Below are 15,229 nucleotides of genomic sequence, written 5' to 3'. Positions count from 1 at the left end.
CCTTCCAAAAATATAGATAACATTATGTATTTACAAGTTTATGCTTGACCCGAACACGACCCATTTAATAATCATGTCAAAATATGAAATCCAAACACGACCCATTTATAAGCAGGTTGACACGACACGACCCGTATAATCCATTTACAAATAGATTTTGTTTAAATATGTCAATTTATTAATATATTAACGACATGCGTGTATGCGTGTATAATGCTTTAAAAAAAAATCTAAAGTGGTGGTGGTATCATATGTAGATGAGAAAATTAATAATAATGATTTATTCTCACGCTAAACTTATTGGTGGAAGTAGTAGGGTAACTAAGACTAACGTGTTAGTAATGTATTTTGGTTAATTCACTTTCTAAGGTTATCATAAGAGTACAATTTATTTATTAAAATGTAAAATATATATTTGTATATATATTGTGAAGTTAAAATATATTTTATGTATGAAAATTGTCTCAAATTTGGAACAAGTAATATTCCAAAAATAAGATATGAATTAACAATCTTAATTAACTTAATTAATTATTAATGAAGGGTTATATTAGTATATAATCCAATATATGTATATGTGAATATTTGAGTTTAAGTCCATTTGTGTGTACAAGGGCATTTTTCTAATTTTGACCATGTGAGGGTAAAATTATAATTTTATTAGACTATGTGTTAATATACTACATTATTACATAGTGTGGTTGTTTTGAGGTGCTACAGGTAATTTTTGATAAATTAGTGCGGTATAATCACAATCGAGTATTTTTAAAATAGTCAACAATGTAAAATAAAGAGTTAATACTATTTTGAACCTCATGTTTTACAAAAGTTACTAACAAAATATTCTGTTTTGTTAAATTATAAATTGAACCCTGTATTTATTAAAATTGTATAAAATAGTACTTTGAGTTTAATTTTTAATTTTTTTTAATAAAATTAATTTTAAGATAATTTCAAGTATGAATAAATAAAAAAAATATAATTAATTTTATCATAACACATATAGATCGAGTTATTATTAAGTTTATTTTGATAAAAAATCAACTTATAATACTATTTTGTATTATTTTAAAAAATATAAAATTTAATTTATCATTTAATAAAATAAATAGTTCAAATAAATAAAAGTAGAACAGAACAAATAGGCTCTTAAATAAACAATAATATGCAATTAATAGGGATAAATTTTATACCACCCTCAGAAAAACTAAAAAAAGGATAATTTTTATAAAACAAAATTTAACTTTTATTCTCTTTCAAAAAAGAAAAAAAAAACTTTTATTAAACAATACTACTTTTCTGAAATATTATCGCTCATACGTTTTTACAGAGCTAATTTGATGTCAAATTATTATTTTTCTACTTTTTTAAAAAAATATTATTTTTCTCATGCCTTTTTAAATGTGACGTCTAATGTCACAAAAATATATAAAATAATTAACAATTAAAAGTAATTTTTTTTCTCAAAAAAAAATGAAAGATTTTAGTTTTTTCTTTTTGGCTAGTTGAGGTTGGGGCTAGCTCTCTTTTTGCTGATATAACAAGAAAACCACAAAAGAAAGCTCAGAATTACAATTAACAAAACTACGAGGGTGCAAATTTAAAGAGATATGAGGAAGGGTAAAGATGTAATTTCGCACAGATGTCGTCGGGGTCTAAATCATAATATTCAAAAGCTATTGGCCTCCTTTCTCTATTATCAAAACGGTCCAAAACTTACGATAAATACTTCAATTCCTACGGATTTTGTTGTCCTACCTCCAACAATTATTAAATAATAATAATTCAATTGTTTCAAAGAGAGAGAATAAAATATACATATATATTTTTTTTTAAAATCAAACTAAAATACTGGCATGAATGTGCTTTGCCTATTAAACTATAAAAAGCCATGTGTGTTTGTTTGTTTCACCCGTTTGAAGATTTAATTAAAATTTTATGGCTACATTAAATGGTCAACCACCACCGTTATAAAGAATCAGAGGGCTTAATTGTAAAAGAGAAATGTTAAAGGGCATCAGTGGTCTCTAGCACCTTTTTACGTGTCAATATTGCTATTGGTTCAATTAAGTATCGGTTCCTACATAATTTAATATAATAGTTTCTAGGAAGTATCGCTAGTCAGTCGCAACGTGACATGTGAAGAAAGTGCTAGACACCACTAGTGTCTAATAGCAATACTCATTATAAAATTGTAATGCAATTCAACATGTTGTACTTACTTTAATTTAATAAAAATTATAAAAAACTGTTAACTAATTATAAAATGCAATATCATAAAAGTATATAGATACCATACTATCTCGTAACAATACTCTTATTACAATTTATCACACTTATAGTTTAGTTCAAACTTATATTTTAGGATAGTTTTATTGTAACAAAATTACTTAAATCATTTTTTTTCCTTCAATAAAAGTACTTTATATATTCTATTTATGTTTTGGTGTCGACAATTGTTCTATTTTTCAAGTTCACCTCTTTGAGTTAATTTTTTCCTTTTCGTTTTTCATTTATTTAATATTAGGATACATATATATATATTAATTAAGTTGTATTATATATTATCATAAATAAGGGTTAGACTTTTTGACATGGCTCGAAATTGATACGAGCTTGGCGGTACGAGCACTACTTGATGAAAAAAAATATAGACTTAAACACGATATAACACCATACTGCAAATTGGCACGAAACGATACAAAAAAAATAAACTTAAACACTATACAACGTGTAAAAATAAATAGACTAGTCCAAATTACAACATGTTAAAAATTCTTCTAGTTTGATAATGATAATACTAATACATATGTATTTCCTAATAAATATTTAAATTCTAAAGTTATATAAAAACAATTCAAAGTATAAATATATATAATATAGTAATCAATTAATAAAAAATAATAGAAAATGGAGTCCGATGCTTATATAAGAAAACATGATAACTTATTTATGAAAAACAAGCGCCCTAAACAAAATATGATACAAGTTCAAACACGATACAAAAATATAAACTTACAAACCGTTACAGACTTACTTTATAAAATATTGACAAGAAAATACTCATATAATTATAAATTTTTCAAAATATGAATCCAACCGGCCCGACAAACACTATTTACCGCTATAGTTGTATTAATCTACTTATACAAGTAGAGTTTTGGTAAATCATGCATGGGTCAAACTCAACAACTATAATTCTGGCCAGAATTATTGCTCATTAATTAAAGTAGATCCAATTTCCAATACCTCTAAATACAATTTTCAAACTACACGGCCGTGCTCAAAAAATTCATTATATCAATGTACAAAAAAATAAAGAAATTATTGAAGGAATGAAAAATAATTAATTTACATAATATTAATTTACAGTCAAAAACGAAACTTTTAACATATTACACTTTTATTATGTCAGAGCCATTTTCCTGCGCTGTCCAGCCCCGAAGTCTTTCAGATGCTTGTTCTACCTGTACAAGTTAAAAAATTAAATTTATATATATTTATAAAAAAAAATTGATCTGAAAGAAGTCTCAAAATGGAACTTTCTAAACTTTGTTATGTTTTTAAATTTAAAGATGACTGATTCTTTCCACCTATAATAACTAACCCATCAATATACATTTTTTTAATACACACATACAATATTACAACCTATTCCATTTACTTCCCTCCAATCCAAGTATCTAAAATAAAGACCAATGTTTTAATAGGCTTTGAAATTTGATATATTATTTTATATGTAATACCTCTTTGGTCCAATTGGTCTTGTAAATGATATATACAAGTATCAAAGTCTGCAAGAATGTCCCACAAATCATGCCTATCCAGATTCCCTACAATAAAAATGTCTTACTATGTCATGAGCCAATCAAACGGCTTCAAAATGAAAAGAAGAAAAAGCTAAAAATGTTGACAAACACAAACATTAATTAGACCCAACAACCAATATATAAATAAATATTATTTAGGTGTAAAAATAATGAAAGGATGGATTACATTTTACATTTAGATTAAAATAATGAGTGGTCCATACTCCATATTATAGTATAATAGGGTTAAATTAATTAAAAAAACCAAACCATGGTTCAGTGAGTGGTGAGAACAGAAGAATACTTTACCTCCACTTTTAAATTGGTCCTATAACCAAGAAAAAACCCAAGTGGTAAACCAATTAGATAATAACAAAACAAGTTTATATAAGCCACCAAAGCTTGCCAACCTCCTCCTACAGCAACACCTGAAAAGTACACATTTTCTTTGCCAAATTAACACACAAATAAGTTAAGAGGTTGCTTTCTTCCTCTAAGCTATAGCTGCAATAGTAGAAAAGTACTTGCTTTATTTTAATTAAAGTTGAAATAAAATATACAATACTAACATATTTAATTAATACGCATTTATTGTACAAGTACAGCTTATGATTGATTATGATAATGACTTGTATTGAAAAACATGGCCACTCTAATGTGTGATAGATAACACATTTCATATGAAGTTCTTTAGACAATATAATACTGTTTTGTCCTTTACTAAAATTTAAAATGGCTTTATTCTTCCTGCACATTAGAGTAGAATATTCCAATTTTGTTTTATTACCTGAAATAACTGGCTGAACACTATTAAGGACCATGGTTATACCAAGAAGAAAAGCCAAACGAGAGACTGCTTCTTGCATTTCTTTGCTGTCAGTAAAGATTATAGCAAAATGGTCTTTGGTAAGCAAGATGAGCATTGCACATAATATTCCAATGCAGAGTGCCTCAACGCATGTCACAATCACTGTGTACTTTGCTGCCCTTGGATGCCCTGATCCAAGCTCATTTGAGACTCGAACACTAGTTCAAAATAAATACATAAACACATAAACAAAAACAGATGAAGATATGTACATATATATTATATAAAAAAGAGCTATGTTACTCTTTACCTTATAGCTGCATTGACCCCAATGAACAACATGCCTTCCCACCCATTTATGTTCATGCTGAAATGAAATTGAATACAATTGCAAATCTTTGAGGGACATAATTTGGTAGATAGAATAAGACATTATAAACTTTTTCATTCTATTACTATAATTTTTAAACATGTCTCACCATATTGAAAGAGAACCAACTGCAATGATAGGATCCTCAAGGTGTCCAGTAAGAACAATTATGGTCATGAAATACCAAATCTCTAAACAAAGCATCACAGCTGAAGCCACAGATAACTTAACAAATGCCCACATATCCTTGAAAGCCAACCATGACAAGCCCTTCCAACCATCCTGGCACCCACCCACAATGTAAACCACCTGAGCTATAGCCACAGCCCAAGCTGAGATATCATAGGCTGCCGCGGCCCCGGTGGTACCCCAGTCAAAGACCTTGATGAAAAGATACAAAATACCAGTGTGCATGATCAGAGCCCCAAAACCAACCCATGCCAGAATTGTCACTTTGCTCTGAGCCTGCAAAAACTTCTGAGTGGGAAAATTGATAGCAAGTGAAAACATCTGAGGAATAATTTGTATTGTGAATTTCCCAGCAAGCTCTGCAATTTGATCCTCTTGGCCTAGTAGTTTGAGGATTGGGGTAGAGAATATGTAAAGTGGTAGTAGAAAAAAGCAAGCGGTGAACAAGATTATCCATGAACGTTGCATGTAAACTCCTAACATGTCTACTTGCCCAGCTCCAAATGCTTGCCCACATAAGGTCTCTAAAGCACTCCCCATGCCAAGCTACAATTAACCAAATAATTATTCATGTAATTACATTTAATGGTCTTTTTCTTTGAGATCATGCATTAAATAATATGGCAAAACTCAGAAGACCATAAACATGAAGAAAAGAAAGAAAGTATTTTTTTTTCCTTACCAAGAAGCCAAAAGAGAAATTGGCAATAACAGAGAGAGAAATGGCAACAGCAGAGAGCTCCACATCGCCAAGATGTCCAACGAAAATATTGGTAAAGGAATTAATGCCATAATTACACCATATATTGAAGGCTATAGGGCATGCAATGGTCCAAAGCTTGGAGGATTCAACAATGAAAATAGTCTTAGCATCATGGAAGTTGGTAATGGCAGGGTAGTCTTTATTATCTCCATCTCCATCCTCATCATCCGTCGACCCCACCACCCCTGTTGGGGCATATTGAAGCTCTGCCGACTCTAAAATCGACACCCCATCAAACCCATTTACGCCTTTCTTCGAATACGACGGCGGCGGTGATGATGGTGATGATGATGATGTTATCAACGTTGTTGATGACAACAACAACGACGAAGACGAAGACGAAGATGATGAAGCAGAAGACCTTCTTCTCTCTTCTCCATCTTCCTCCTCCTCCAACTTGAGTACTTCTTCATTTTCTTTCCTCTTATTACCTATTTTGACTGATTTTGTTTTATTATAATGATAATAATATAAAAGTAAAGCTAATCCTTTTTCTTTTGTTTGTTTGGCATTCCTTGCTAATATCACTCAAGTTTGATCAGAATCATGTTATTACCAAGTTTTTATTTTGTGTTTTTTGTTTGAATGTGCGTGTTGTATTGTATGTTTGTAAATTATTGATATGAGTTTTTGAGTGTTGGCTATAACTTAGCTAAGCCATTAAAAGGAATTGGCGTTTGAGTCGGAGGTGACTCGGTCTTGTCCACAGCCTCTTTCTTTCTTTCACTTCCACTCTCCTCAATATTAATACTCTCTCTCTCTCTCTCTCTCTCTCTCTCTCTCTCTCTCTCTCTCTCTCTCTCTCTCTCTCTCTCTCTCTCTCTCTCTCTCTCTCAATTAAAAGTCATATTATTTTGGTAATTATATTATTACACACTCAAATTAACAATTAATTTTAAATCATTCTACCCTATACGTACTGTATAATATAATTACACAGTGATATTAATTTGTATTGTTAATTAATATTTGTTAGATTATTTGGAGATAATAAATCATGATCTTGTTGAAATTGTTGTTTTCTTTCTTTTTACTGTATATATCATAGCAATTTTTTTTCTTTTCTAATATTTTTGCAATCAATTTATATTGTTTTTTTTTTAATAAAGACTACTAACTAAAAAAAATAAAAATAAAGAATATATAGAAAGTTTGTCACTTTGTTGTGAAGATTTCGAGACAAATAATTTGCCATAGTAAATACATTATTTTAATTGATAAATCTATTATGTATATCTGTTATAATTAACACTTCTAAAATATATTTATTAATTTGAGTACAACATTACTGTGAATTTATATTTTTTTAATGTAAAATATTTATATATTCGTTTCTTATGATGTATTATCGTGTTAATGTAATTTTCTTTAATTTTTGTATCTCTTTGATAAAATATGATTGATAATTGATTTGAAATTAAAAAAAAAAATTCATAGACCAAAAATTTAAATTTTTTTACAGATATACATTAACATAGATAAATTTTTATTTTTATGATTTTTTTTATTTATAAAAAATACAGACTTCAATAAACTATTTAATAATTTTTTATTTGATTTTATAGTTTATTTATAGTTGTTAATTTTCTCATTATTTTTTAGTGTATATTGTTAATAGATAGTTGTTGTGATGTTAATTTCTTGTTATTTACTTTTTACTAAGAAAATTATATTTTTATAATTTTGAAAGTTTGAAATTATATTTTTATAAATAAAGATTTTACGTTGTAAAATTATAAATAAAATAATATAAAACAAAATATTTTTTCCTTAGAAAACCCCTTAAAATTAATTGTAAATTTGACTAACAAATTCTAGTTTTACATTAAGTTCAAATCTCCTCCTCCAATATAAAAAAAAAAGAATGTAATTATTTTAAATAGAATATTTTATTTACCAAAATTATAGGACTTTTAATGCAGATATAATACAATTTTTTTTAAGTAATATTAATTAGAGAGGGTATTAATATTAACTAAGAAGAGATAAGAATATCATTGTTAATATTATGTTATGTATACAGATAATTTATCTAAAATAAATGGGGACAGCTTATTTTTTCTACATTATACCTACACTACACCTCTTCTTTATTTATATTGTTTTTTCATCTGAAGACAATCATTTAATGACCCATTTATATTATTATTATTATTACCATAAATTGCTTTAGTTTTTTTTTTTCTTGAAGGATTTTTTGGTTGATATTTATGTAATTTTTACAACTTCAAATGATTTTATCCACCACCACTTCATACTTGGGTACATGATCAGATGCTCTTATTGCCATCATAACTTTATAATTGAAAATTTTGAGCAAAAATAAAAAATTTAGAATTGAAAAAGAATGAAAAGTGGTTGAATTTGTTTCACACCACGACTTGACGTGAGAAGAGTTAGCTGAAACAATAAAATACAGTCCAAGTCACACCTCTGAAACCTTAGCCACCAAGTTCCTCATCCCATGTCGTGGCTGTCCATAGAGTGAAAGATTCACAAAAGAAACAGGGGAAGAAAGAGAAAGAAAATAAAAATGACCTTCGAGGTGGATGGTAAGCTAGATAGAAATTATTTCATCATTTCTTATTTATGTATTAACTCTGATTGTTTTCAATAAACAGTTTAGTTTTAAAAAATGAAAAATGAAAAATGAAAAAAACATTTTCTGTTTCTGGTTATAGAGAATTCAGAGTAAATAAAGTTTGTATATTATTTCAATTATAAAATGAAAATCACGATGAAAAATGTAACTATTCCAATTCCAGAAAGAAAAAGAAAAAGAAAAAAGTTGCATTCATAAATATTTGTTGTAATGTATAAGACAATTAAAAATCATATTTATTTATGTTAATTCATAGTTATCCATGGGGATGAAAATAAGAAGAAAAAATATGATCCAAATCAATTTGTCAAGGCAAAATTTTGGGTTTGTGAATAAGCAGATCACACTTGGATTTGGTTTCTCATAACAATGTCGGCCATCGTTGGGGATATCGAACAATTTATATGCATTATAAATTGTATGGCATTTGCAAAACAAAATTTTATGCATTATATACAGATACAGAAGACTTGTGAACTAGTAGTAAGGTGGCATTTGCAAAACAAAATTTTCATTTTCTAAATATGCCCTAGATACTTTTTATTTCTTTTACTCATATTAATCATTCTTTTATGAATAATTAAAATGAATAAATGAACCATTACAAGTACAGGGTGCTTTATCTCAAAAAAAAAAAAAAAAGGTACAGGGTGAAATTTTATAACCATGGCACTGGATAAAAATTTGACATGTTTCTCACCTTTTACTCCACTCAGAGAAAACGCATTCTATCTCAAAAGCAATAGCAGTAATAGTAGACTCAGGTGGCATTCTAACAATAAAAATCTATCGAGCTATTTTAAGCAGCACTAGTATATGTCATTTTAACTTTTTTACATAGTAATTGTTGGACAACGTGTGTTTTACTTCTAGCACATATTATATTGTTGGGTTTTAAGCTGAAAGTAGTAATTGAATTCATTTGATTGATCATTAGTGACTTTCAGTACAAACACATTCCCATAAAGTTGTTTATATATAATGTCAAGGTAGTAAGTGATAATCCGAAACTAGGACTCAGAACCTTTTAAAGATAATCTGGCTGCCAACTTCTTATCCTCTCAGCCATGCGTTTCTGTAGGATGAGTTATCACGCAATGAAGCGTCATGGGGCTTGTATTCCATTACATATCCGTGTGGAAGCTTCAAATGTCGCTTGATTGAATCTCTTAAAGCCATCACAGCCTACAACGACCAAGAAATATGAAGACACGTTTATTTCACTTATTCAGATATACAACAAGTACAACATAATACACTATCACCAACCTGGTGATCAGATGCATCTCTATTCCAGACACTTAATATATCCTCATTGAAACGAATGCTCAACACTGCTCCACATATGTTATCTCCATAATCGAGTTGATCACCTATCAATGCAAGGACCTGCATACACCAAAATTATGACTTTCAAGTTGCACCATTGAGTGAGCCACCTCTGATGGTTTGATTTTATTCAATCACACAAGTGAAAATCCCTCCAATTGAGAAAATGAAAAACAAGCTGTCGCTATTATGGATAATTTCTACAAATCTTTTCTTTTCAGACTTCTTGGAATGCAAAAGACTGCATCATCTAAATCTAAATCACCTAATGATACAGATAAAAGTTTAAACAACTGGAAAGATTTTTACTTTTTCTCCTACAAGAACAAATACATAAACAAATTTACAAGGCCAATTTTAAGAAAACAATTCAGGAAAGAAAAAAAAAATCCGAATTGTTTAGGTTGATATCAGCAAGCCATCAAACTATATGGTCTAGAATCCAGAATAGGTAAAGAGACCATGATTTCAGAGATATTTTACGTAAACAATACTTCAGAAGGAATAGACAAAAACAACTTAAATAAAAATCAACATGAACCCAATTCCCCAGATGTATAGAAATGGTTTGTAAATCATTTTTCTTCATAAAAAGTAAAAAGTTTTACTTTTTAGCCTTATGGGTTGCCCCTTGATGTCTAAAAAAGAGGCTTACACTTCAATTACCTAACATGAGAACCATTGGTGAGGCTTAGGGTCTTAATATCTTCAAAAGTGGTAGCCTTACTAGGTTATGGCTTTTGGACTGAGAAAATACATCTCAATCCCCATTGTTTAGACTTTCATTAAAGGAAAAGCAAGATATTTTGGGCTAATAAATTGAACAGGAAACAAAAGACCGCAAACAGTACAGTTGGTCAGGTCTGAATCTCATTAAAATAAAACGTGAAAAATAAGAAGCAGGGTAAGTAAGATGCAACATATATATTCCTGAGTCAATTTTTGTCCTTACCAAATCCTCCCAGAAACGGCCTGATACAACTTTTTTGAAACGTAGTATCCACTTGCCTCCATTACAGTTAGCAGAGTCCTAACCAGCCAAACAGGAAATGAACAAAAATAAAGTACCACATAGATGATGAAAATTTGAAAGTCGGAAGTAAATAAGACCACACCACATGGCCAGGTTTCAGCTGTCTACCTCCCATAAAGGTCGAATGCCCTCCTTGAAAAGATGCAAGTCCGTTGGGCTTGGCAAAGAAGAGGGACGGGCCAAGTGGCAATAAGCAAACCAAAAACCTTCAACCTAAATGTTTTCAGCAGGAAAATACAAACACAATTGAGAAAGTCTTACAACCATCTTTTAGGCTTCCCCAATTCTTTTTGGGGATTGTGTGTGGAAGAAAAAGAAAGAGATGGAAAAAAAAGGTATCTAACCGTGCTGAATTCCACAATTCTTTTAATATTGTCTTCATATGATTGGTTCCTGACTCCAGGTGTCCGACGAGTGTACCAAAATATAAACTTTTGCTAATATTAAGAAGTAAAAATTTTAAATTAGCATTGATACAAGCCATTAGATTATGAAATGGATTAAGTCAATTGTTTAGTTAAGAACAACATGGCAGAATTGGATCATCATCACAAGCAAGCATTATCGTCTATAAACCCATTTCAATTGAGGCCTGAAGCCATTATAAAGGAATATACTTTCACAAAATCAAAATCAATTCTCAAGAAGAAGCTACATGCATTTATTTTGTTCCCTTATCTTAGTAAGTAAAGTTGTTGGGCATAGACTAATAACAATCAATAGAAATCTAATGATAATTATAAGTATTAAAAAGACAATCACAATTATGAAATCACTTCAAATCAACCAAGAGCTTAGATTTTCCCCTACATTCAATTACGCTCTTGAAGATAAAAATACTTTGTTTTCCAATATTAGTCCATGCGGTTGATGGTAGGAAAAGGATATTGCCCAGAGGCTAGAGATACAGACGCTTTTCTTCTATTTTACATTTTGGTCTTGGCTTCTGTTCACATATTTTAATTCAATTGACAAGCTTTGTCAAAGCCACAAACTAAATCCAAAAAACTTAATTCAGAACAAGAAAAACATTCACCATTAGCATATCAAACTTTAATCAATCATACATTTTCCCAATACTATCCATATAATCAGTTCGCAGCACCATACAGTCTGAAAGTTATCACTTTTCGATTCATAATCCCTATTAATACCTAAGAAACTTAGGAAATTTATCACTATGAAATTAACGGAGCGTGTTAAGAACCCTAGTTAGATAAATACTCATGATGCATTACATGCACATTGAGAAAATTCAAACAATAACAGTACAAATGTAACTACGTGATCCTCAACTGTCTATTGTGCACCCAATCGAAAAACAATAACATACTAAAAACACCAGATTATAATTTATTTTTCGGTTAGTAATTAAGGAAATCATACGAGAAAACCCTAACTGCTTAGGATTCGACAAATAAAACCCAAAAAAAATCATATTGAATGTTGATGAAAGATAAATTTAGGTTAGGATTACCCTGAGGGGGTGGAGGCCAGCTTTGAGGTCGCGATTCACGCGTTCACGAAACTCTTGAGAGTCCGTACTGCTGAAGTTATCAGCGGCGGCGACAGAGGAGTCCTGAAGCGATTGAGGAGCATTGGCATTATCGGTGGCGGTGGTAGTGTTATCAGATTGCTTCTTCTCTTTCTCCGAAACTGACTCCATTTGTGAGCTCTACTCGTTTCCTTCGAACACCCAGAACTATGTATGTAGTTTTTGTTTTGTTTTGTTTGGGAAAGGAGGAGGAAAGTACAGATGTTTTCAGGCGAAAAAAGAAAAGAACACGGATACTTCCCTTTCCAGAGATGGGCTAGGCCGTCACACCTCCCGTCATTTGGGCCGTCTGAACTATGGGCTGGGTCTTGCTATTCCCATCATTTGATGTAGAGGATAATTAGATAAATCACTATTTCGGTTAATTTTTTTTTTTCATTTTTACGATTTTTTTATAAAAAAAATAACACAAAAATACAGTTATAATCTCTCGATTTTTTTTTTTAATATTATTAACAATTTTATGGCCTAAAATTTTTATTTATAAAAATACTTGTAAAGTTTAAAATTACAAAAATACACTCTGCTCAATAAAACATAAGAAAACAACTAAAAAATAACAAGAAATCAACCTCATACAACTATAAATAAACTATAAAACAGTGAAAAACAAACTAGAAACATAATTTCATGACAACTATATTACAACTATATATAAACTATAAAATTAAAAACAAAAAAAACTTGTAATTACTGAAGAAGTATTTTTGTAAATGAAAAAAATTAAAGTGTAAAAATAAAAAGAATTCATGTTGTCATATATATATTTTTTAAAATTTTCAGTTTATTTTGTACATTTTTTAATATTATATTTGTTTATATATTATAATTTAGAATAAAATTATTAACTTTATGTAAATAAATTTATAAATATATATTTTATTCTATTAAAAAAACACTAAATATTATGTTATCAAAAAAAAAAAAACACTAAATATTTTCTATTAAGATATAATTATTTTCATATAAAGATATACTATTTTAATAGGAAAAATTACATAAACTGTTTTTTTAAAGGGGCTAATTAGGATTTTTGTCCCCTAAATTTTGACATGTATCAAATTATACCCCTGAACTTTTAAGGCCGTTAAAAATGCCCCATGAACTATTGAGATTGTTAGATTTAAAGACTTTTGTCCAATTTTAGTAAAAAAGTCTAATATGGATAAAAGTTCAAGGGACATGATTTAGTATATGTCAAAATTCGAGGGACATGATTTGGTAGATATCAAAGTCTAGGGAGCATAGTTTAGTACATAAACAATCACTGAAATAGTAAAATTGAATGAAATTAGACAAAAGTCCTTAAATCAAACAATCGCAATAGTTCAGAGGCATTTTTAACGACTTTAAAAGTTCAGAGGGCAAAAATCATAATTACCCTTTTTTTGGTAAAACTCTTACACTATCACATTTAATTTTTTTATTTTTTATATTTTTACGGTATTTTATAAAAATATAAAAAAAACTACATAAAAATAACAAAAAAATAACACACAAAATAATAAAAAATCAACAACAAAATAACAAGAGCACAATATTAAAATACACTAAAAGACCATATTTTATGTAAATAAAATCATAAAAGCCATAAAAATATTTAAAATTTTGTTCAAGCAAATTTTGTATTTTTTTTGTGCTTTTTTTTTTTTTTAAACAATCTATTTTTAATACAAGAATTAAAAGATGTATAACTAAATTTATAGCTGACCCAAATTAATTTTTTATTTTAAAAGAACATAGAAGTTATTCTTAAATACATGTTATATGTATACCCTAAAATATAATGACATAATTACGGTTGAAACAAAAATAAAGTACTAATTTTTGTTTTAATTTTTTTAACCACAAGAGTTTCCCTAAATTCATGAGTTGTAGTTATCAGAATCTATTTTTCGAAATACGTGTTGGATTTTTGTAAACCAAAAGAGTGTTGGATTTTTGTAAAGCAAAAGTAGGGAACTGTAGTCTATATAACATACCATTTTGAGTTTTTTTTTTTTTTTTTTTTTTTTTTTTTGGAGATGCTGCAAAGTATTGTTTTGTTTCTCTTTGAAGCAGACTGAGATCCCAAGCCCCAGTCCCACTCAACAAAATGGACTGAAAATCATGGGAGGAAGGGAACAGATGCGATGGTCGGTACGGGAAGATAAATTTAATGGCAAATTTCAAAATATTTTATGAACTATAACACTTACTTTTGACCTTTTTTTCTCCTAATTTTTCAATAGGTGTTAAATTATGTTTAGTTTATTTTTACTTTTCCAATTAATTATGTAATCAGGTACCCATTGTATGTACTTCACTACAATTATCAACTCCGTTCATATAATAATGAGTAGGAGAGTAAATCAAAAGGAGTTTGCAAGAAGATTGCCAATGGGAGGGATACAAGCATTTGGAGGGATCCTTGGATTCCTCATTTAAAAGGTTTCATTCCGAAACCGATTGGTAATGGCACTCAGGGTCACATCTATGTGGCCGATCTCTTATTAACATGTGGCAGATGGGATGTTAACAAATTAAGAAGCCTTTTTGATCATTATACTGTCTCTGCTATCTTAAAAGGTGGCAATCCTTCTGGGCAAGGTGAGGACAGATGGATTTGGACATTAGAGAGTAATGGGCGATTCTCTTGCAAATCGGCCTATTTAACTCAAGCTTTGGAAAGAGCGCCTCATTGTGAGGTGGCTCCACTCTGTGGAATAAACTATGGAACAGCAAAATTTTGGAGCGACATAAGATTCTGTGGTGGTGCATCCTGTCCAACG

General features: G+C 29.5%; 2 protein-coding genes across 2 annotated transcripts; both read right to left on the bottom strand.

The window, feature by feature from the left end:
- Positions 1 to 3,191: 3,191 nt before the first annotated feature.
- LOC115704479 (protein DETOXIFICATION 34) lies at positions 3,192 to 9,312 on the bottom strand. The gene is made up of 8 exons (XM_061109412.1): positions 9,249 to 9,312; positions 5,859 to 6,466; positions 5,097 to 5,722; positions 4,928 to 4,984; positions 4,597 to 4,835; positions 4,119 to 4,237; positions 3,747 to 3,833; positions 3,192 to 3,467 (listed from the first exon to the last, which is right to left on the bottom strand). The coding sequence occupies exons 1-8, from the start codon at positions 9,310 to 9,312 to the stop codon at positions 3,396 to 3,398; spliced, it is 1,872 nt and encodes a 623-aa protein (XP_060965395.1). The 3' UTR covers positions 3,192 to 3,395.
- LOC115706459 (eukaryotic translation initiation factor NCBP) lies at positions 9,312 to 12,763 on the bottom strand. The gene is made up of 6 exons (XM_030634113.2): positions 12,381 to 12,763; positions 11,248 to 11,340; positions 11,012 to 11,116; positions 10,823 to 10,900; positions 9,811 to 9,930; positions 9,312 to 9,726 (listed from the first exon to the last, which is right to left on the bottom strand). The coding sequence occupies exons 1-6, from the start codon at positions 12,567 to 12,569 to the stop codon at positions 9,595 to 9,597; spliced, it is 717 nt and encodes a 238-aa protein (XP_030489973.2). The 5' UTR covers positions 12,570 to 12,763; the 3' UTR covers positions 9,312 to 9,594.
- Between the last annotated feature and the right edge of the window lie 2,466 nt (positions 12,764 to 15,229).

This window comes from Cannabis sativa, chromosome 1, assembly GCF_029168945.1.
Source record: "Cannabis sativa cultivar Pink pepper isolate KNU-18-1 chromosome 1, ASM2916894v1, whole genome shotgun sequence".
NCBI classification, from domain to species: domain Eukaryota; kingdom Viridiplantae; phylum Streptophyta; class Magnoliopsida; order Rosales; family Cannabaceae; genus Cannabis; species Cannabis sativa.
Note: the sequence above shows the minus strand (reverse complement) of the source record. Positions and strands in the feature narration are given on the sequence as shown.